General features: G+C 41.8%; 2 protein-coding genes across 2 annotated transcripts; one reads left to right on the forward strand and one right to left on the reverse strand.

Annotated features, from left to right (window-relative positions):
* Window positions 1-1762: 1762 nt before the first annotated feature.
* Window positions 1763-10467, reverse strand: LOC121869684. The gene is made up of 3 exons (XM_042371232.1): window positions 10299-10467; window positions 3377-3712; window positions 1763-3040 (listed from the first exon to the last, which is right to left on the reverse strand). The coding sequence occupies exons 2-3, from the start codon at window positions 3710-3712 to the stop codon at window positions 2537-2539; spliced, it is 840 nt and encodes a 279-aa protein (XP_042227166.1). The 5' UTR covers window positions 10299-10467; the 3' UTR covers window positions 1763-2536.
* A 2331-nt stretch (window positions 10468-12798) lies between these two features.
* On the forward strand, window positions 12799-16009 carry LOC121869423. Its single transcript, XM_042370762.1, has 3 exons — window positions 12799-12891; window positions 14605-14736; window positions 15456-16009. Exons 2-3 carry the CDS (start codon window positions 14605-14607, stop codon window positions 15888-15890), a joined length of 567 nt encoding a protein of 188 aa, XP_042226696.1. The 5' UTR covers window positions 12799-12891; the 3' UTR covers window positions 15891-16009.
* Window positions 16010-21688: the final 5679 nt, after the last annotated feature.

Here is a 21688-nt window from a genome sequence, read left to right on the forward strand (position 1 = left end):
TTGCCAAATTGCTGAGGATCTATGGCGCCTGCAATAACAGCATAAGCCCAGTCAAACACGAAACTTTCACAGATTAAGCTGGGTATTGGGGTGATGGCAATGGGTCGTAGCTCATTTAAGGATTATGGGCTGGTTGACTTGGGCACTGGTGACACATGAAGTTTTCTAGTCAGCTGGGCATCTTGCTTGGCTGAGGGAAGCATTGATGATGGAGCAGAGGTGTGTGTGTGTGTGTGTGTGTGTGTGTGTGTGTGTAATAATAATAATAATAATGATAAACGGTTCATTAATAGAGTTGCAGCCGGTGGCTGAAAATATACAGACTTACATTTGATTTAGACATGATGATATAATATGCGTTGAATACATTTACAGGGCTGTACAGTACATAAACCAGGAGTTGTTTATTATTTTAACAATAGATGGGATGGTGCTATTCTTATATCTATCGGTGCGGGCTCTTATGGGCTGAATTTTGTTGTAGTGGCGGACTGCGCGAGGTGGGTGGGGGGCTGCCGGTGGCAGGGGGTGGCGATGACGAGGGTGGTGCATTATTTGGCTGCCAAACCTTTCCAGTGCTTGGTGGTGGAGGTCACTGAGGGATGGCATTTTCAGGGTGGAGAGAGCGTTGATGTAGCCGGAGTGTGTGAGAGTGTGTATGTGTATGTATGTGTGTGTATGTGTGTGTGTATGTGTGTACGCATATGTGTACTATTAAATGTGACCTGTAGTGTAATGGTCATCATGCTCGCCTCGGAAGCGAGTGGACCCGGGTTTGATCCTCGGGCAGGGTGAAAGTATGGGCAAGTTTCTTTACGCCATTTGCCTGTCTACTCAGCAGTAATTGGGGACCTGGATGTTAATTGAATTACGGATCGTATTCCGGGGTAATGGTCAGCCAGTGCAGTTGGCGAGTTGTCCAGTCTTCTCGGACTATTCCTTGACACTGGGTCATGCAACTCGTTAACGTAGGGTGTAGTTGTTGTATTGGCGACAGCTTCTACACCTTAAACAAATTCACACCGAGATGGCCCGGCAATAATCATCATCATCATCATCATCATCATCATCATCATCATCATCATTATTATTATTATTATTATTATTATTATTATTATCATTATTATTATTATTATTATTATTATTATTATTATTATTATTATTATTATTATTATTATTATTATTATTATTATTATTATTATTATTATTATTATTATTATTATTATTATTATTATTATTATTATTATTATTATTATTATCATTATTATTATATTATTATTATTATTATTATTATCATTATTATTATTATTATTATTATCATTATTATTATTATTATTATTATTATTATTATTATTATTATTATTATTATTATTATTATTATTATTATTATTATTATTATTATTATTATTATTATTATCATTATTATTATTATTATTATTATTATTATCATTATTATTATTATTATTATTATCATTATTATTATTATTATTATCATTATTATTATTATTATTATTATTATTATTATTATTATTATTATTATTATTATCATTATTATTATTATTATTATCATTATTATTATTATTATTATTATTATTATTATTATTATTATTATTATTATTATTATTATTATTATTATTACAGTGTACATTACTATATAAGTTCACCTACAAACATACACACATAAACCAGAATACACCTAATACACATACATCATACACATTATATACATATCTCCACTCAGATGTATATAAAACCAAACAAGTAATAGTTTATTGTTTAATAACTTCAACAAACAAAACAAGTAAACAATCAACACAATCATTTACATATCACACTATAAATACAACACAAATAAACACTAGATTGGTTGTATTATTGTATTGCATTACTGTATTAATTTCTATACACCTGAAGACGAATATACATAACAAATACATAACAAATAAACATACTTAAATCTACACAACAAAAACAATGACTTAATCAACTGATATACATAAACACGCAGGCACAAATATACCTAAACAAAGACATTTAATACGACTTTTTGTATTTATTCTGGTTTAATAATACAATAACCTCAAGATAAAAACAATTGGTTATTTTAAGGTGAATTCGTTGTTTTATGTAATTTCTCCTTCGTTTTGTAATGTCATATAATTTTAGAGGTTCAGGTTACAGGTTTAGATTACAGGAAAGATTGACTGTAGTAATAATGATTTGTAGGGATTTTGTATTTTGGGGTCGTACACACACACACACACACACACACACACACACACACACACACACACACACACACACACACACACGACAACCTCTATATATGGACTCGTTCTTTATGATATGAATTAATTCGAGGTTAGAATCTGAAGGGGGGTGGAAGACAGACAGAGAGACAGACAGATAAACAGACAGACAGACAGACAGAGAGAGAGAGAGAGAAGTCAGAATCAAGTGTTGTTAAGTGGTAGACGGTGAGAGTAGTGGTGTAGTGGGTCAGTAACCTCATGTTAATACTCCTCTACATTACTGACTACAAAACCACATTCCCACATCCCCAGGACTGCCCCAGGAGACCACTCATTTGTTCCTCCCCCAGGGGACACTTGGGGAATAACTTGTCACATATGGAGAGGTCTTGGGTCTGGTCGACGTCCCTGGCCTCCTGGAGAATGGATCTATAGGAGGACAAGGTCTCCGGGTTGTTGGAGAACATTTGGAGGAGGACGGTTTCCTCTAGCGTAAGAGCATCTACCTGTTTGTTGTTCAGGTGACACAGGAGCTTTGGCACACAGCCGTCAGTGTCCAGGTGAGTGGCGGCTGACAGCAACAGCTTCTCCGCTTCCTTCACCTCTTTCATCATCACAGAATCCACTCGTTCTATCGCCTCCTTGATGGCTCGCTTCTGGCGCCTGTGAACGGGGTGGTCGTACACGTAGGCGGGAGGTCCAGGGTATCGCCTTTCCTCCGCCTCTTCTTCATAAGACTTTTCTAATAAGTCTTTATAGGTCGCCAGAAACCCAGCAATGATGGCGACCTGCGTGATAAGAACGAGCTTTATTATCATCTGTGTGTGTGTGTGTGTGGGTGTGTGTGTGTGTGTGTGTGTGTGTGTGTGTGTGTGTGTGTGTGTGTGTGTGTGTGTGTGTGTGTGTGTGTGTGTGTGTGTTGTAGGTTACGTTTAGTTACGTTAGGTTACACGATTTTTTGTCTAAATATCTGTGAGTCAAATCATTAAAATACAGTAACATACCACGAACAAAATCACTTATCACTTAACCTAACCTAACCTAACCTAACCCAACCCAACCTAACCTAACCTAACCTAACCTAACCTAACCTAACCTAACCCAACCCACCAACCGCTTCTTACCTTAACGAGCGTGAGACCTGTTGCGGATAAGACGGTAGTAAGTCCCGCAATCGGTAGTCCTCCCGGTAATAATCCCGGTAGAATAGCCGGTAAGAGTCCCGCTAGACCGGCAAGATCAGGCAGCTGTATCGTGAGTGGTAATTGTGCCGGGAATGGTAATTGTACCGGGAATGGTAATTGTGCCGGGAATGGTAATTGTGCTGGGAATGGTAATTTTACCGGGAATGGTAATTGTGCCGGGAATGGTAATTGTGCCGGGAATGGTAATTGTGGTACTAAGGCCTCATTGGCGGCCACCAGTCCCATTAGCACAGCTATTAGCCACCTGAGACGCATCTGGAGAGGAAGAAATTAAAATACTTTGTTTATTCATCCATGACGTGTGTTAGGTTAGGTTAGGTTAGATTAGGTTAGGTTAGGTTAGATTAGGTTAGGTTAATTAATCATCAGGTGGAATAAGCTAGGGTGTCTAATCTTCAGGTAGTTCTCAAATATTCCACAAATGAGGACAATTTTACCGATATGATACAAACATTCACTCGGTCACCACGCAAATCTAGGTAGTGTGTGTACATTTTGAGACACCCTGGACTACTGAGACACCCTGACGTCGTGGCAGATTTTCCTCAGTAGATTTGCTGTTAGGTCCCTTACTTCGTCATGCCTCATGCATACGAAGCCCCCTTTCTTGCACACCATGGCGTGGTCCATGTCATAAGATAAGCCACACATGCAGTGGGAGGGCAAACCTTCTACTGACCTACCATACCTTAGGGCAATGGCATCTGTGAATTCTTGTTTATTAAGGATGAAGCCTTTTGCCCTTATCGGCATCGTTCGAGGCGCCCACCTCCTGCACTATAGCTACTTTTTTCACGTTCTCTGGCAATTGTTGCAACAGTTGTTGCAGTTTATCACTTTGGGTGTGCTGCCGCTCTGTCATAATGGACCCTCGAATCTTGTTTAATTCGTTGGTGTCCACCTGACTTGCTGCATTCTGAGCTATTATGTGCTCAGTGAGGGCTGCCGTGAGCTTGACTGAGTTCTGATGTTCTGTACGGGCAGCTCCACTGGATTATTCAATCCCATTCCTCCCTGTCTCGGTGGTAGTGCAAGGGGTGACCTTTCTGCTGGGGTTAAGTGAGGGTGTTTCACTAGTTTTTGGATAAAAGCAACATTCATGGCTTCTTCCAGAGGGTGGAGGAGGGGTCCGATATCAGGGATAGTACGCCTCAGGTAGTTCCAGCGATGGTTGACTCCATGGGTGAATGCCGCAAAAGCCGCATGTGGCTCTGTGTTAGCAATATCAGACAGAGCTTGGATTTCCCTAACCCACTCATTCACCTTTCCCGTTATGTACTCGGTCTTGAATTCCTCCGTACCCATTACCGCACCTAGGTGTCTTTGGCCATCCTTTGTTATTTTGACTTCACTTCCACCGAACACCTCCATTGGCCGTTCATAATGTTCTGGTTTCACAATGAGGAAGGACTTGCTGGCGTTTGGGTGGTACCGTATTTGTGGGCCTCGTGATGTTACCAAGTCCCACCACTTTTTGATGTCCTCCACTTTTCCTGCTCCTGTAAGGTCATCAGCGTACGCCACTTGCTTGACCTCGGTTGTTTCATATTTTATTGTATGTTGAGGCACGGACAGACCTAGTGCGTACATTGCCATGGCGACAGGGTGCCCCTTCGTTGTTCCCTCAGTTGACTGTATGATGGTATCACCTCTTAGGGCCTTGAAGCTTGTTATATAGAGGTCTGATGGGTTCCTATAAGGTGTTTTCAACATACATTGCAAAGTTTGGACACTTGATCTTGATGTTGTGCAGTGTAGCTTTGCGGTTAAGTATGTTGAATGTGTTGGAAGCTTCGACCAGAAGTACTGCCTCACAATCACGATGCTCAAATAACGTTCTAATGGCGTGAATGGCAGCTTCCCCTCCAGCCTGGTGGCCAGCACACACCTGCAGGTTCCCTGCTGCTGCCCTGACATCCTTTACCACCTCCGTTATGCATTTTCCGATGATCCGCCTCAGCACTTCCCCCACTCCTATAGGCCTACATCCTGGATTCTTATCCAGGGGAATGAGGCGGCAGGCCGTCAGAGCATGGAGGTGTTGGCAGCACGAGGATGCCAGCTTTCTTGCAAGGACGGCAATGGCCGTGCAGAGATCACTTGCTACGGGGCCAAACTTGTTAGTGCTGAGGATGACTCTCCAACCGTTTGCTTCCAGACCTGAAGGGCCGGCCCCTCCCTGAGTCTTCAGTGCCTTTTTCCACACCATCCCTTCTGTTATTTTCTCGAACAGGACAGCATTTGGTGGGATATAGTCACCCTTGAACCTGATGCCTTCGTCTTCACGTGCGGGGGGATGTTTTTCCTTCAGTTGTTTTAATGTCTCTCTGTTTATTGGCATCACCCCACCGGAGGATTCCTCTGTGAGAGATCTTACCGTCAGAGACACTTTTCCCACACGCATCTTGTTTCCAGACTTTCTGGCAACGTCATCGGTGTTTTGCTTTCCGTCTCCTATAAATTTTAGTCTCTCCTGTAGTGTTCTTGCTTCACATAGGAGATCATCAAGGGCCCCAGTCTGCCTCAATGTCAATCTCCTTTTATTTACTGCCACGTGTTCTTTGCACTTAAACCTTGCGTGTGTCCTCTGACAGAATAGATGGGGTATTATGGCCAGTAGTTGAAGAGTTAATGGGGCCAGGGGGCTGTCATGATTGTAATTGATTATGAGGCGAGTCATCTCCCGAATCATTTCTTTGGTGGCCGCACACTTGGGTGGTTCAAAGAGGTTAGCTGGCGACCACCTGACCACTTTTGAGTGCACTTCTTTGACCCATTTCACCTCATCGTCCCCCAACAAGCCTTTCCAATTTGTTGACTGTGTGTCATTCGCCTCATGAACGACATTTTCCGACTGAGTGGGTTCACTACTATCGTCTGACATGTCGTCATCAGGTGATGGATCTCTGCCGTAGGGATTTTGACAGCTGGTCCCTTTCCCACAACCAATACATCGTGTGTTACTTCTCACACATATACAGGTTGTGCATTTCTGATTCCGGCCTGAGCACTGACAAACACATTTCCCAGCCATGATGTCGTCCTGGGAAGAAGAGGGCAGTGAGAGAGGTAGGAAGTTGTGGTTGGGAGGGGAGGAGGGGCAGGTCAGGTTTGGTGTACTGACCCACGAGGCGGGGCGGGGCGGGGCGGGGCAGGGCCAGGGCAGAGCACGGCTGGACACAGAGCGACCAGGACCGTTACCACCCATGACCAGCTCGGGCTACACGCCAAGGCCTCCGTGGCACTGGCCTGCTACACAGTCCCCGGCTCTCCAATAACTATCACCATCATCCACTCAGGAGGCCAACAGGTGGATGACACTGTGATCACTTGACGCACTACACATTCACAAGTAATAATTCCAGAAGCTCTGACTGGTTGTCCCTCATAAGACCCCGTTTTTATTTTTACGAAAAACCGTCCCATACAGAAGAAGAACTAGTTCTTATGAGGAAAGGGTGGAGAGGTGACAGGCTGGACTGCTGTGTCCGGGTAGTAGGGTCATACGTGCGCGCATGGGTGTGTAGGCCACCCCTAAGGGCTACAATCCACACATCAGAGTGATCCACTGGGAGCAAGAATTGTCACATCAAACACTTGTTTACATATCCATGGCAGGAATACTCACTATTTCTATGGTCGCACTGATGTAAGATTAGTTACATATACTCACTTGGTCGGCCGACACTACATGAAGTGTCCGTTACTTGTGGGAGACGACCGCAAGCATAGAACACTTAGCCTTCTGTCACTGACCATAGGGGCGAGAGTCTCGATGCCACCCCCGTCAAAGTAGGCCTATCGTCACTGGCACTGGCACCTGTACCAGCCTCCAGCCAAGCACTCACAACCCGGTTGGTGATCGCCGGTGAACACACGGACTATTTGCGATTAATGCCGTAAGGGATGAGAAGAACCTTGGGTGACACACTGTGAGATTCTCGCTCCCACACTCCGAATATGTCCCCTCCAATAACACTTTAGATCAGGGAGGACACTACACCACACCCACGCCGCGCTGGCCGGCTACTACTACTACTACTACTACTCCAGCCTCCCCCAATAGCCACACCTTCGCCACCATTTATTTACCTTAATATTAAATATCCTAATACATAAGAAACTATCCTAACTGTGTTAAATTAGTTGAGCCGCAGATCTATGCGGCATTCAGTGACTGTAGCCTCATAGTCAATATCTGCAGCAGTTGTCGGAGTAGGGGCAGAAGCTCTCGTTTCCCTGAGGCAGAGCAAAGCCGACCGAAGGAGAGAAGGACAGTCGACATCTCATCCAGGCTGTACTACTACTACTACTACTACTACTACTTTGCTGTCACTCGGAATCGAGCATGACGATTATCCAGCTATGATAGAATGATATGAGTTATTAGAGATGTCACCTAGGTTGGCAAGTTCTGAGGTGACTAAAGAGGCCGATACGGGACCGGCAACGTCGCTCACAGATGTTGCACGTGTGGAGGGCTACATCTAGTGTGGGAGGGGCGGCGGTAGCGTCTTTCCGGCGATGGCGCTTGTCTGCCTCGGTTTGCAGTCGGGCCAACTCGAAAGTATTGACACCTTCTCGTGTGGTGCTCCTCCAAGCGTTACTGTGTGGAGTAATCGTCTCCCAGGTGAGGGGGTCGATTTGGCACTTTTTCAGGTTTGTCTTAAGATTATCCTTATACCTTTTCAGTTGCCTGTCAGCGTTACGTTTACTATTCAGTAGGTGACTGTAAAGTAGCTGGTTTGGCAGTCTACTGTCGTCCATGCGGGTAACATGGTCAGTCCAACGTAGTTGTTCATAGATAATGGTAGCCTCGATGCTTCTACAGTTGGTTTCAACAAGAATACTGGCATTTGTTCTCTTGTCTTCCCAGCGAACTCGGAGGATGGAACGTATAGACTACGTTGGAGAATGTTTTCAAGTGCCTTGAGGTGCCTCCTGTATGTGACCCATGTCTCGCTGCCATAGAGCAGAGTAGGGAGGACCACTGCATGATATATATGCAACTTTGTAAATAATTTCAACACCCTACAGCTGAAGACATGGGTACTGAGTCTGCCAAAGGCTTGAGATGCACATCTGATTCGATGTTGATACACACACACACCTCGGCTTTCTCCCGGTAATGTAAGCCTTCATCTGCATGGGAGAGCGCTCGGGCCTCCTCACATGACGCGGCCTGAGAGACTAGAAAGCCAGTCTGGTGAAAGCTGTCCTTATCCTCCTACGGAATGTAATAAGGACATTGACCTCCTCCCTGCATCTAGCGTGTTCTTGTTTTTTTATTCTATTGGTTGGATAGCCTCTGTGACGTATTCATGACGTACATTTAATTCTATTGGTTGGATATCTTGTGACGTACTTATGACGTATGTTTGATTCTGTTGACTGAACACCCTATGTGACGTACTGTACTTATGACGTGTCTTTGATGCTATTGGCTGAACCTCCTCTGTGACATACTGTACTTATGACGTGTCTTTGATGCTATTGGCTGAACCTCCTCTGTGACATACTGTACTTATGACGTGTCTTTGATTCTATTGGCTGAACCTCCTCTGTGACATACTGTACTTATGACGTGTCTTTGATGCTATTGGCTGAACCTCCTCTGTGACATACTGTACTTATGACGTGTCTTTGATTCTATTGGCTGGACATCCTCTGTGACATACTGTACTTATGACGTGTCTTTGATGCCATTGGCTGAACCTCCTCTGTGACGCATTCAAGACGTGTCTTTGATTTCATTGGCTGTATGCATCCCGTTATCTTAATACATACACCTGAAGAAAATTCATAACAATAAAACAGATTCCGTATAGCCAATATAACGACGACACTTTGAATACGTCACAGATCATCATTAACCAATAGGAGCAAAGATATAAGCCTGATGTCCTGAACTCCTTATCAAGATTCACAATACTGTAGTTAAACGGTGAATATTTCTCGGAACGGAAGAACAAAAAATATTCCTCTCAAGTTACAGAAATAAGCTACGGGTATTCAGAAGATCCGACTTTCACTTGACCAGATTACACAAAATATATATAAAAACTATCTCAAAAATCTGACCTTTGTTTACGTGTTATTAAATTCAAGCGGGAAAATAATATTCTTATAAAATATTAACTCCGGTATTTTTTAGTGATAAATTATAACAAAAATATTAACTTAAATTATAATATTCCTGTTTACTCAATACGTATTTAGGATGTTGTGACGCGTGGGAAATGTTCTGGTTAGATTAGGTTAGATTAGGTTAGGTTAGGTTAGGTTAGGTTAGGTTAGGTTAGGTTAGGTTAGGTTAGGTTAGATTAGGTTAGGTTAGGTTAGGTTAGGTTAGGTTAGGTTAGGTTAGGTTAGGTTAGGTTAGATTAGGTTAGATTAGGTTAGGTTAGGTTAGGATAGGTTAGATTAGGTTAGGTTAGGTTAGATTAGGTTACGTTAGGTTAGGTTACGTTAGGTTACGTTAGGTTAGGTTGGATTAGGTTAGGTTAGGTTAGGTTAGGTTAGATTAGGTTAGGTTAGGTTAGGTTAGGTTAGGTTAGGTTAGGTTAGATTAGGTTAGGTTAGGTTAGAACATCAGTATGGCAACAACCCCCCCCCCCTACGCGAGAGCATTGGGACGTCGCTGTGTTGTTATTGACTGGAAGAGAAAGTTTGTTATTGAACGGAAAGAAGTTAATTTCGATTCTGTCTTACAAGTTATGGTAAAAAGAGGTGTGTGGAGCCTTACCTTCGTGTGTGTCGTAGAAAAACAGCTTATATTTAATAAAAATCAACAGACAATATCCCTCATTCTTACTAATAAAGTGACTAATAGTAACCTTACCTTGCATGTATGTATTGTGTACGTGTGATGTGTCTGTGTGTGCGTATGTGTGGCCGGTGAGCGCTGGACGGGGTGTGGACGGGTGGCAGAGCTGGACGGGTTGTGGACGGGTGGCAGAGCTGGACGGGTTGTGGACGGGTGGCAGAGCTGGACGGGTTGTGGACGGGTGGCAGAGGCTTCACTATATATACCTCACCAGGGCAGCAGCCACCAGCACCGCCTTGGAATAAATAATAGAATGTACGTGATTCCTTAACCTCATACCAGTCAAGACCAACATGTGAGTATTTGTGTATTTCCCATATACCTGTTGAAGGGTTCAGGGATTCGGGGGTTCAGTGGCTCGAAGGATTCATTTGGGATAAGAGTAGATACAGCTTAGTGCATAAGGACCCAGGATAGCTGGGATCGAACCAGTGACCTTCAGGACAGGAGACGAGTGTTCTGACCACTTGGACACAACACCATCAGAAGTGCTATAAGTAAATAATTAGTATAAGTAATTATTACTCTTTTGAATTATCATTAACTTGAAATAATTTGCACTGGGAAAATACACACACACGCACACACACACACACACACACACACACACACACACACACACACACACACATTCCACTATATAATTCGTTTAGATAATTCTTCCCTTGAAATTATTAATCATTGAATTATTAATAACTTGTAATAACTACATATTAAGTTCAGGTTACTTTATTATTATTATGCTGTCTGTCTGTCTGTCTGTCTGTCTGTCTGTCGATATGTATATATGCTTGTGTATGACTGTATGTGTAAAGACGTGTCAATATGTGTATTTAATATATTTGTGTGACTGTGAATGCTCGTGTGTACATGCCTATCTATGTGTGTGTGTGTGTGTGTGTGTATTTAAATGTCACTGAATTATGTAAATCTATAATATTTAGAGCAAAATTATTTATTGAAATTTAATAGACCATATTATCCCCTAATCCACCACACTAACGCCAGAGTCATCTTAACAGTGGCAGCACGAGCAATCAGCATCGTGTAGTGTATCGATCCACCCTGTAATGATAGGAACTTCGACAGACGAACATTATGATGTGGTAAACCTCGACTTCAGTAAAGCCTCCCACAGTCCTCCACGAAAGACTAATACGAAAATCGGAGGCTCATGGAATTGGAGGAGATATTCTAAGATGGATTAGGGCGTGGTTACAGGACAGGAAACAGCGAGTGAGCATTAATGGCACTAAATCCGATTGGGGTAACGTCGCGAGTGGAGTACCCCAGGGCTCAGTACTCGGACCATTATTATTTATTATATACATAAACGACATAGATATCGGCATAGACAGCAACATAAGTAAATTTTCTGATGACACTAAATAGGGCGTGTAATTAAATCTGACGAGGCCTCCACAAAACTACAGGAAGATCTAAAAAAAAATTTCGAATGGTCTGAAAAATGGCAGATGAAATTTAATGTGGACAAAATGTAAAGTACTCAGTCTAGGAGATGTAAACAGAGAAACCAGATATCAGATGAACAACGATGTTATAGAGAAATCTGAATGTTAAAAAAAATATTTAGGAGTAATGATAAGTAGGAACCTTAAGCCAAGTAAACAATGTGTATTTGGTCGAAACAAGGTTATTAAAGTACTTGGGTTCATACAAAGGAGTGTTAGTTACAAGACTAGAGAGGTGTATAAATGGAAGTCGGGGTTAAACAAAGGTGATATAACAAAGGTACTCAAACTATCCAACCAGGAACGAACTCGCAGCAATGTTTTTAGATTAGACAAATTTTGATTTAGGCGCGAGATAGGTAAACACTGGTTTGGAAACAGAGTAGTGGACGAGTGAAACAAGTTACCAAACATCATCATTAACTCGAATACACTGGATTGATTCAAACATAGGTTGGGTGGATATACGAGCAATAGAGGCTGGGTGTAAATGAGACTGCCCAGTATGGACCAATAGGCCTGCTGCAGTTTCCTCCATTGTGTTCTTATTCGCTTGGCGTTTTGTTACACTGTAGGGAAGTTACGCCAGACGAACTTTCTCTTGCTTTCTGCCCACAGTGGAATTGTTTATGCCAGCATCAGGTGACAGCAGGTTACGTGAGGATGGTGACACGGGAGAAAAGGTGAAGGTATTGTATTGTATATTCCAAGGCGGTGCTGCTGCCCTGGTGAAGTATATATAGTGGAGCTTCTGCCACCCGTCCACACCCCGTCCAGCGCTCACCAGCCACACATACACGCACACACACACATCACACGTACACACACAATACATACATGCAAGGTAAGGTTATTATTAGTCACTTTATTACCAAGAATGAGGGATATTGTCTGTTGATTTTTGGAAGAACAAAGCTTTTATACGGCACACACACACACACGCGCACACACAACCCTCAAAATTACAACACCTGTACCACAATTTATCACAACTTATAAATACCAACTAAAAACCCATCTCGTAGTATATATATTAACTAACTGTAAACATATACCACACGTTTTACAAGAACATATTACCCCATGTAAACATCAAAGACACCATTCAGCCATTAAACACCACACCTATTTTCAACGTAATATTGGAACCAAATTTTCTTTCTATCGTTTTATGTGTTTTATATAATATTTACTATATATATATATATAAAATTTTGAGATATATAAATCTAGATCAGATCATTTGAAGCGATTAAGTCAAGTACTTTTCCAGGAAGATACGTAGGATAACAAACTAACTATTTCTTGAGAGAGAGAGAGAGAGAGAAAGTTCCCTTGGGCTCCTTTACAAGATCATACTATCGTCAGGGGATATCCGGGTGATAAAGGGTAGGTAATGTGAGGAATATATAACATTAAACTTTCTCTGGCTGCCGTCATGAGAGAGATGCTGTCCGCCATCGTTGTTTACACGATTTGCATCCATGATCACCAGCGAGAGACAGGGAGGGAGGGAGGGAGTGGCGGGCGAGAGCGTGAGGGTCGGAGTGAGATCTCCTGTTCATTAATTTCGTCTCATATTGGAGTTATGAGTTATATTTGTTTGTGGATCAGTTAGGCTTGTATGGCTAGTTATTTTTTTTTTAATAAATGCATTTACTCCAATAGATTGTTTTGATGGAGAGCAATACTGGGTGAAATAATCTTCAAGGAATTTCTATAAATTCTATTCTGTTCGTATTATATCTCTGGGAAAATGAATTAATTCTTGTATATCTTTATAATTTTATTTTTTTATATAACTTGCTTGTTTTGCTTTTTTCACGAGCACATTAGTAATCTATCTATATAAAACAAAGAAGTATCTGTAGTGATGATGGATGGTGTTATATGTAGTGATGATGGATGGTGTTATATGTAGTGATGATGGATGGTGTTATATGTAGTGATGATGAATGGTGTTATATGTAGTGATGATGGATGGTGTTATATGTAGTGATGATGGATGGTGTTATATGTAGTGATGATGGATGGTGTTATATGTAATGATGATGGATGGTGTTGTATGTAGTGATGATGGATGATGTTATATGTAATGATGATGGGTGGTGTTATATGTAGTGCTGATGGATGATGTTATATGTAGTGATGATGGGTGGTGTTGTATGTAGTGATGATGGATGGTGTTATATTTAGTGATGATGGATGATGTTATATGTAGTGATGATGGATGATGTTATATGTAGTGATGATGGATGGTGTTATATGTAGTTATAATGGATGATGTTATATGTAGTGATGATGGGTGGTGTTATATGTAGTGATGATGAGTGGTGTTATATGTAGTGATGATTAGACAATAAAATAATAACAGTTTAATGCTAACAAAATATACTTTGCTGTGCCATTGTAGTGAAAAACATGGTGGAACTTACATACACCGTTAATGAACTATTGATGGAAGAAGAAGTTTTTGGGACTGAACAGTGAGACAATGTGGAGCCTCCCGGAGGGTGGCGTCCTACCGTTGCCTAGCGGGACGATTCTGCTAGTATAATAACAAAACTAGCAATGCCTTAGTTAATTATAAACGAAAGAAGACTATATGTGCCAGAATCCCGGGTAAAACAAAAGACGACGAACTCTGCTTTGGTTTTCAGTCCTGGGTGCGTGGACGTGTTTCAGATGCGTCTATGGTGCGTCCTGGGTGCAATGACATGTTACAATTGCGTCTTCCATACATTGTGAGTGCGTTAAAATGTTACAGATGCGTCTAGGGTGCGTCCTGGGAGCAATGACATGTTACAACTGCGTCTTTCATACATTGTGAGTGCGTTAAAATGTTACAGATGCGTCTAGGGTGCGTCCTGAGTGTGTTGGTGGGGGTGTTGGCTGCCGGAAGCGCTCTTATTCCCCTCCCCATCCCTCTGCCAGCCGTAGGACCTGGCCCTTTGATAGTGGCTGGTCTCTGGAGTCTCAAGGTGAGTTAGTCTCTTTCATAAGTTCTCTCAGTTCACTTATAAATAGTCTCAGCTCACTTATAGTCTCAGCTCACTTATAAATAGTCTCAGCTCACTTATAGTTTATTTCAGGTCGCCAGGTTACTTGTAAGTAGCCTCAGGTCATTTATAAGTTATATCAGGTCACTTATTACTTATTTCAGGTCATTTAAGACATCGTTTTTCCAGGGTTAAGTCAGTGCACTTAAGGGGTTAAGTTATCGTACTCAAGGGGTAAGTTATCATATTCAAGGGGTTAAATCATCATACTCAAGGGTTAAAGTCATTGTACTCAAAGGTTAAGTTATCATATTCAAGGGGTTAAGTTATCGTACTCAAGGAGTTAAGTTATCGTACTGAAAGGGTTAAATTATCGTACTCAACGGGTTTAAGTTATATTCAAAGGGTTAAATTATCGTATTCAAAAGATTAAATTATATTCAAGGGGTTAAGTTATCGTACTCAAATGGTTAAGTTATCATACTCAAGGGGTTAAGTTATCGTACTCAAGGGGTTAAGTTATCGTACTCAAATGGTTAAGTTATCGTACTCAAGGGGTTAAATCATCACAATTAATGGATTAAAAATGTATATATCCTCACAAAATTTATTAGGTCCAATTATGACTTGTTCTTGATAATGTTGTGTTTGGCGGCAGTACGTGTGTTAAGATGTGATGTCTCTCTTACCCCACCTTACAGGCCATTGCTATACTAGGGTACAAAAAGTTACAGGAGGATAAGCAGTTAAGGGAGGAGGAGAAAGAATATGAGAATTATGAGTCTAGCTACAGCCGCCAGAAACGAGCCATCACACAGGGGGAGGAGGAGGTGGAAGAGGCGGAGAAGCTGTTGCTGTCAGCCGCCACTCACCTGGACACTGACGGCTGTGTACTGAAGCTCCTGTGTCACCTGAACAACAAACAGGTAGATGCTCTTACGCTAGAGGAAACCGTCCTCCTCCAAATGTTCTCTGATAGCCCGGAGACCATGTCCTCCTACAACACCACCATCCAGGAGGACAGTGAAGTCGACCAGGGCGTGTGTGACAAGATGTTCCCCAACTGTCCCCTGACGGAGGAGGAGCTGGGTAGTCTCTTGCGGCAGACGTGGGGCTGTGGGAGCCTCAACCATTAATGTGTATGACAGACGCGGGGTGTGGAAGCTGCTCCTCATAATGTGTATGTGTTTCTGTGTAGGTATGTACACTTATTGTACAGGATAATATTTATATATGTATGTATGTGTTGTTATTGTTATTGTTATTGATGTATTATATATATTAAGTAATTGTAAGTAAAATATTTTATACGTGTCTCCTTCATTTTCTTTTCGCTGCATTCCTTAATAATACGTCATTAAGTATTAAGTATTAAGTGTGACGGTCTTAAGTGTTTAGTTTTGTGGACCAAAACAAGGAACCTTCACATCCCAACTAGCTAACAACCACTTGAGATAGTTACCCTCCCTCCTGTTCTCTTATTGGTCAAAATCATAGCCACAGGTAATATAAATTCACAGTTGGATCCTAGAGCCGGCCAGGTGATGTACAGCAGTCATAGTGTTCAGGTGTTATGCAGGGAGGATTGTGCTGTGATTTAAGGTAAGCGTTTATTGGTCCATCGTGTTTTAGGGTTTATGGCTGCCATGATGTTGGTTTAGGCTCGTTGTGTGAATAGGAGACGTTGATAGTGTGTAGCGTCTAATAATAATAAATAATAATGATAATAATTAACGGTTTATCGAAAGAGCATGGCAGTCAGAAGGTGAAAATATACAGTTACATAATTGGGGAATTGAATAATTGATTGACAAATAATATACAAGTAACATAAGTGATACAAATATGATATATAATAACAAGGTGGGGAGAAGGTCATACTACTTTTTGCACTTTACTCCCACGGAAATTCATTATACCACTGTGTCATAACCTTTGATACCATCTCATTATAAATCGACATTCCATCAAATTACTTAAACAGACTTGCAGATATTACACCGACAGATCACCGAAATACAGTCAATCGTAGGTATGAATAAGGGTGTCTTACGGTATTCGAACCCATAAAGCTCTCAACCAGTCTTCTAGCAGTACGTCACTCTGTTCTCGATACTGTTACCGTGTATATATTGTAAGTTTACCAGTGTACAGACACACTTTGTCTAACTGTTATGAAGCGTCTCGAGTATTGTCTCAATGATATTCCTTTTTATGACACCAATTCGAATGATAATTGTTTCGAGTTTTGAACTGTTCAAAATAAGCTGAAAAGTAGTGGGAGTAAAATGCAAAAGGGGTATTAACAGAGCAGAAAGGTAAGATTGGCTGGGGGTGAACACACTGGTCGACTAGGAGTTGTTGATAAATTTTACATTAGTTGGGAGTGGGCTCGTATGGACTGGATGCGGATGTGGTGTCAAACAGCAATTCGTGAACGAGGGATCTTGGTTGGGAGCAAGAGACAGTGTCGAGGATGGTGCAGAAGCTTCTCACCAAATTTGTAGAGTTGTTGATAAATTTTACATTAGTTGGGAGTGGGCTCGTATGGACTGGATGCGGATGTGGTGTCAAACAGCAATTCGTGAACGAGGGATCTTAGTTGGGAGCAAGAGACAGTGTCGAGGATGGTGCAGAAGCTTCTCACCAAATTTGTAGATTAAGTCGTGGTAATGATCAGAGCGAGCCGAGAGGGGCAATGTGTTGAGCGCTTCTTGATGTAGAGAAGAAAGGGGAGAGAATAATCTAGTACGTATTTAGGGAGGCAGACCAGGTAGGGGAAGCATACTCGTAGGTGAGCTTGGGAAGTATGAATGTTGAGTAAGCACTGAGGAGCTCGGGCGCGGGAACTCCGAGGGACTTGAGGCGGTGGAGGCGGTGGAAACCAAAACTGGAGGATTTGACAATTGTACTGACGTTTATTTTGCGAGTTTCGTTTGTTATCTACAGTGACGCCGAAGAGCTTAGTGAAGTGCACAACCTGGAGTGTGTTGGGACCTAGAGTAATAGAGGGAGGCGGGACAAGGTCAGAGGAAAGGTTGATGTGCATAACCTTGGTCTTGTTATGGTTGATGGTGACGTGGTTGTTGGTGGCCCAGTTTTGGAGACTGTTCAATATATTTTGGAGGGCAGTGTAGTCGGGAGCCGAGTTGTTAACACTGATCCCGATGTTAACTGTAGCGGGGAGTACAAATTTGTCTGTGACTCTTGGGGGAAAAAAAATACTCTCGGTTAAAAAAATAAAAGAGAAATGGGTAAAATTTAATGTCGCTTTACTTCTCGCTTAACCTTAGTGGGTTTTAATTTTTTTTATATTACTTTGAGAATAATGAGGTACCCCCTACCCACACCCCCTACCCACACCCCCTACCCACAAACCCCCGTCTCTCCCCTAACCATTACGAAGAGAACCCTAAAGTGCATTACATACATCTCATTAATGTGCAGTTCCCATCACTCTGAACTTGGAGGGTGACACGAGCCGTCAAATTACGTGGCCTAAATCACCACTCCCGAGGGATCAATGGATAGTATCTGCAATAACTTGTTCCTAGGGTCATTGCAGCCATGTAGAGGTCAAAGTTGGGGATAGATATGGGAGGTTAGGTTAGGTTAGGTTAGGTTAAATTGGGTTAGAATAGGTTAATTTCCATGTTTGATCACGAGTCAGTCTCTACTAATTACAGAAAAAATATTCATTATAATATTTACATTACCATAACAACACATTCAAACACACACACACACACACACACAAATCAATTCGAAATCTGTCACTAAGAAAACATTAAGCAGGATTTATCGGTGTTAGAGAATGCTTTTCGAGTAAATCAGTTGCAATTACTTTATGCCCGGGGGGAACAAGCACAAACACTAGTAAAATTTAATAAACGAGAGAAAAATCGAAGAAATACAAACGTGGTTGGTGTGTCTGTCTGTCTGTCTGTCTGTCCTCTTACCTGGCCACGGTCTGTCTGTTTCTGTCTGTGTTGTGTGGCCATGTACGGTGACCTACTAGTGTTGAAGATGTTTACTTTATCTTTATCACGTGATGTAGGTACAGTTTTTATTTATTTCTCTCACACACACACACACACACACACACACACACACACACACACACACACACACACACACACACACCATCCACGTATTTTCTAAGAATTTCCTTTTTTACCAGCTAGACAAACAGTAAGGTCATCAGAAGGTCAGAGCTCAAATATTTACCTAGCCATCTCAAGTGTTGGGGGAAAAAGGAGGAGACTTGTGTTTTCTGAGGCTGATTAAGAGCTTTTCACTCTCAAGTAGTACTAAATCCTCCTCCCTCTCACCAACTCCTGAAGAACGAGAGGGTGTGAAGTGTGAATGGGAAGGTGAGAGAGAGGGAGGGAGGGAGGGAGAAGGAGGGAGAGAGGGGTTTGGAGGTTTAGGAGAGTGGGAGGGGGGGTGGGTGGGTTAAGAGAGTGAGAGGAAGATGAAATTGACAGTGAGAGGAGAAAGAGAGAGTGATAAAGAGAGAGAGAGAGATATAGATGACTACAACCTCCAGAAAATCATAAACACAAACTAAGGATCCTACATAATACAGTACACAAGACTGGATGTGTATATTGTATGAGAATAACAATAAAAGGTACTGTAAGTGACCATAAGCCTTAGAGAATCACCTGTATAAGCAACAAGTAGATGGGAGTGTAGCCAATGTTAGCAGAGGTCATGTTATCCAAACTACACCATGAAAAATGCAACAGACGAAACTCAACTAATCTTAACTATTATCACACATCATCTTCACTACATTTCATATCATCTTCACTACACTTCATATCATCTTCACTACACTTCACTTAATCTTCACTACACTTCACATCATCTTCACTACACTTCACATCATCTTCACTACACTTCACCTCATCTTCACTACACATCACCTCATCTTCACTACACTTCACCTCATCTTCACTACATTTCATATCATCTTCACTACACTTCACCTCATCTTCACTACACTTCACCTCATCTTCATCTTCACTACACTTCATCTCACTCATCTCTCACTACACTTCACATCATCTTCACTACACTTCACCTCATCTTCACTATATTCACCTCATCTTCACTACACTTCACCTAATCTTCACTACACTTCACATCTCATCTTCACTACACTTCATCTCACTCATCACCTTATTCTCACTACACTTCACATCATCTTCACTACACTTCACCTCATCTTTACTATATCACACCTAATATTCACTACACTTCACCTTAATCTCACTACAATTCACCTTATTCTCACTACACTTCACATCATCTTCACTACACTTCACCTCATCTTTACTATATCACACCTAATATTCACTACACTTCACCTTAATCTCACTACAATTCACCTTATTCTCACTACACTTCACATCATCTTCACTACACTTCACCTCATCTTTACTATATCACACCTAATATTCACTACACTTCACCTTAATCTCACTACAATTCACCTTATTCTCACTACACTTCACATCATCTTCACTACACTTCACCTCATCTTTACTATATCACACCTAATATTCACTACACTTCACCTTAATCTCACTACAATTCACCTTATTCTCACTACACTTCGCCTCATCGTCACTCTACTACACTACACTTCACTATATACTATAGCAAAGTTCCAACCTGTCTTTTTCACACCTTTTTTAATTTTCTAAGCCAATTTTACTTTAATGTCCATCATCGCTGCTGTGAGTCAGTAGCAGCAGAATGACTTTTTCTACTGTTTACGAAGAATCTTTCATCGACCGGGTGTATGACACCTGTGAGGAGCACCGCGTAACAATCATCGACACTCTCATCTGCGAGAGTATGATTCTCAAACGGCAACCCCAATACCTGGGCTCAGGGTCCTCTGGCCACAGTTTTGCAGTACAAGTTGGCCATCAACGATGGGTCTTAAAGCAGTACTATGACGACCCGGTCGTGCAAGACATAATGCTAAGAGAGATCGTTCAGCTCTCCTCCGTGCAGAACTTCCCTTACGTCCAGCGTCTGGTTGGCGTAGTTCCCGAGTACCTCACCATTGTGACGCAGTACGCCGGCGAACCCCTCCATACCTGCATCACCAAAAAACTCTACTCACCAAACGAGTTCATCTCGATCATGCAGCAGGTACTCAACGCCGTCAAATGTCTGCACAGTAAACACATCCTCCACCTGAATCTGAAGCCTTCCAAAGTGTGTATACTCCGAGACAAAGAAGGCGACCTACGGGCCACCCTGATCGACTTCGGGTCTTCACACCCAGCTGGTGATTGCATACAATATTGGGACAACTCACCAACAACATACCCGTCTACAGACCCACAGCTGTTCAACGGAGAGCCTTGCCACCCTACCAACGATATCTATAGCTTTGGCTGGATGCTGGCCACGCTGTTGCCACACGTGCTCGAAAACAACATCCCCGAAAGCCTTGACTTATGGGCGAAAGGTGCCCAACATAAGGACTCAAAAAAGAGGCCAACCCTACTAGAATTGTCGAAGCTCCTTCAGTGTGTATCGTTCAGACACTGAAGCGAGAGGCTCAGGCTGCCCCAAGACTCAGCCGTCAACAAGATGGCCTCTCAATTATAATTTTGAGACTAAAACATATAAAGATTTTTTATTTTTTGCTTTCAATATTTTTTTTTACGGAAGTAGCTCACCAAGGCACAAAAAATAATAAAAAATAAAAAAAAAAATTAAAAAAAATAATAATAACAATACGATAAAAAAATTAATAGTGAGAAACAATACATGTACAGTATGTTATGTTGTAAGAGTAAGAGAAACAATTGAAACCCTGCACTTATGTATAAATGAGACGAAAAGTCAGATAAAACAACCTGGGACTTGGTCACATCTGGCAGCAGGGTCTACCATTGGACGACAC

Source organism: Homarus americanus, unplaced genomic scaffold (genome assembly GCF_018991925.1).
Source record: "Homarus americanus isolate GMGI-L3 unplaced genomic scaffold, GMGI_Hamer_2.0 scaffold23578, whole genome shotgun sequence".
Taxonomy (NCBI): Eukaryota; Metazoa; Arthropoda; class Malacostraca; order Decapoda; family Nephropidae; genus Homarus; species Homarus americanus.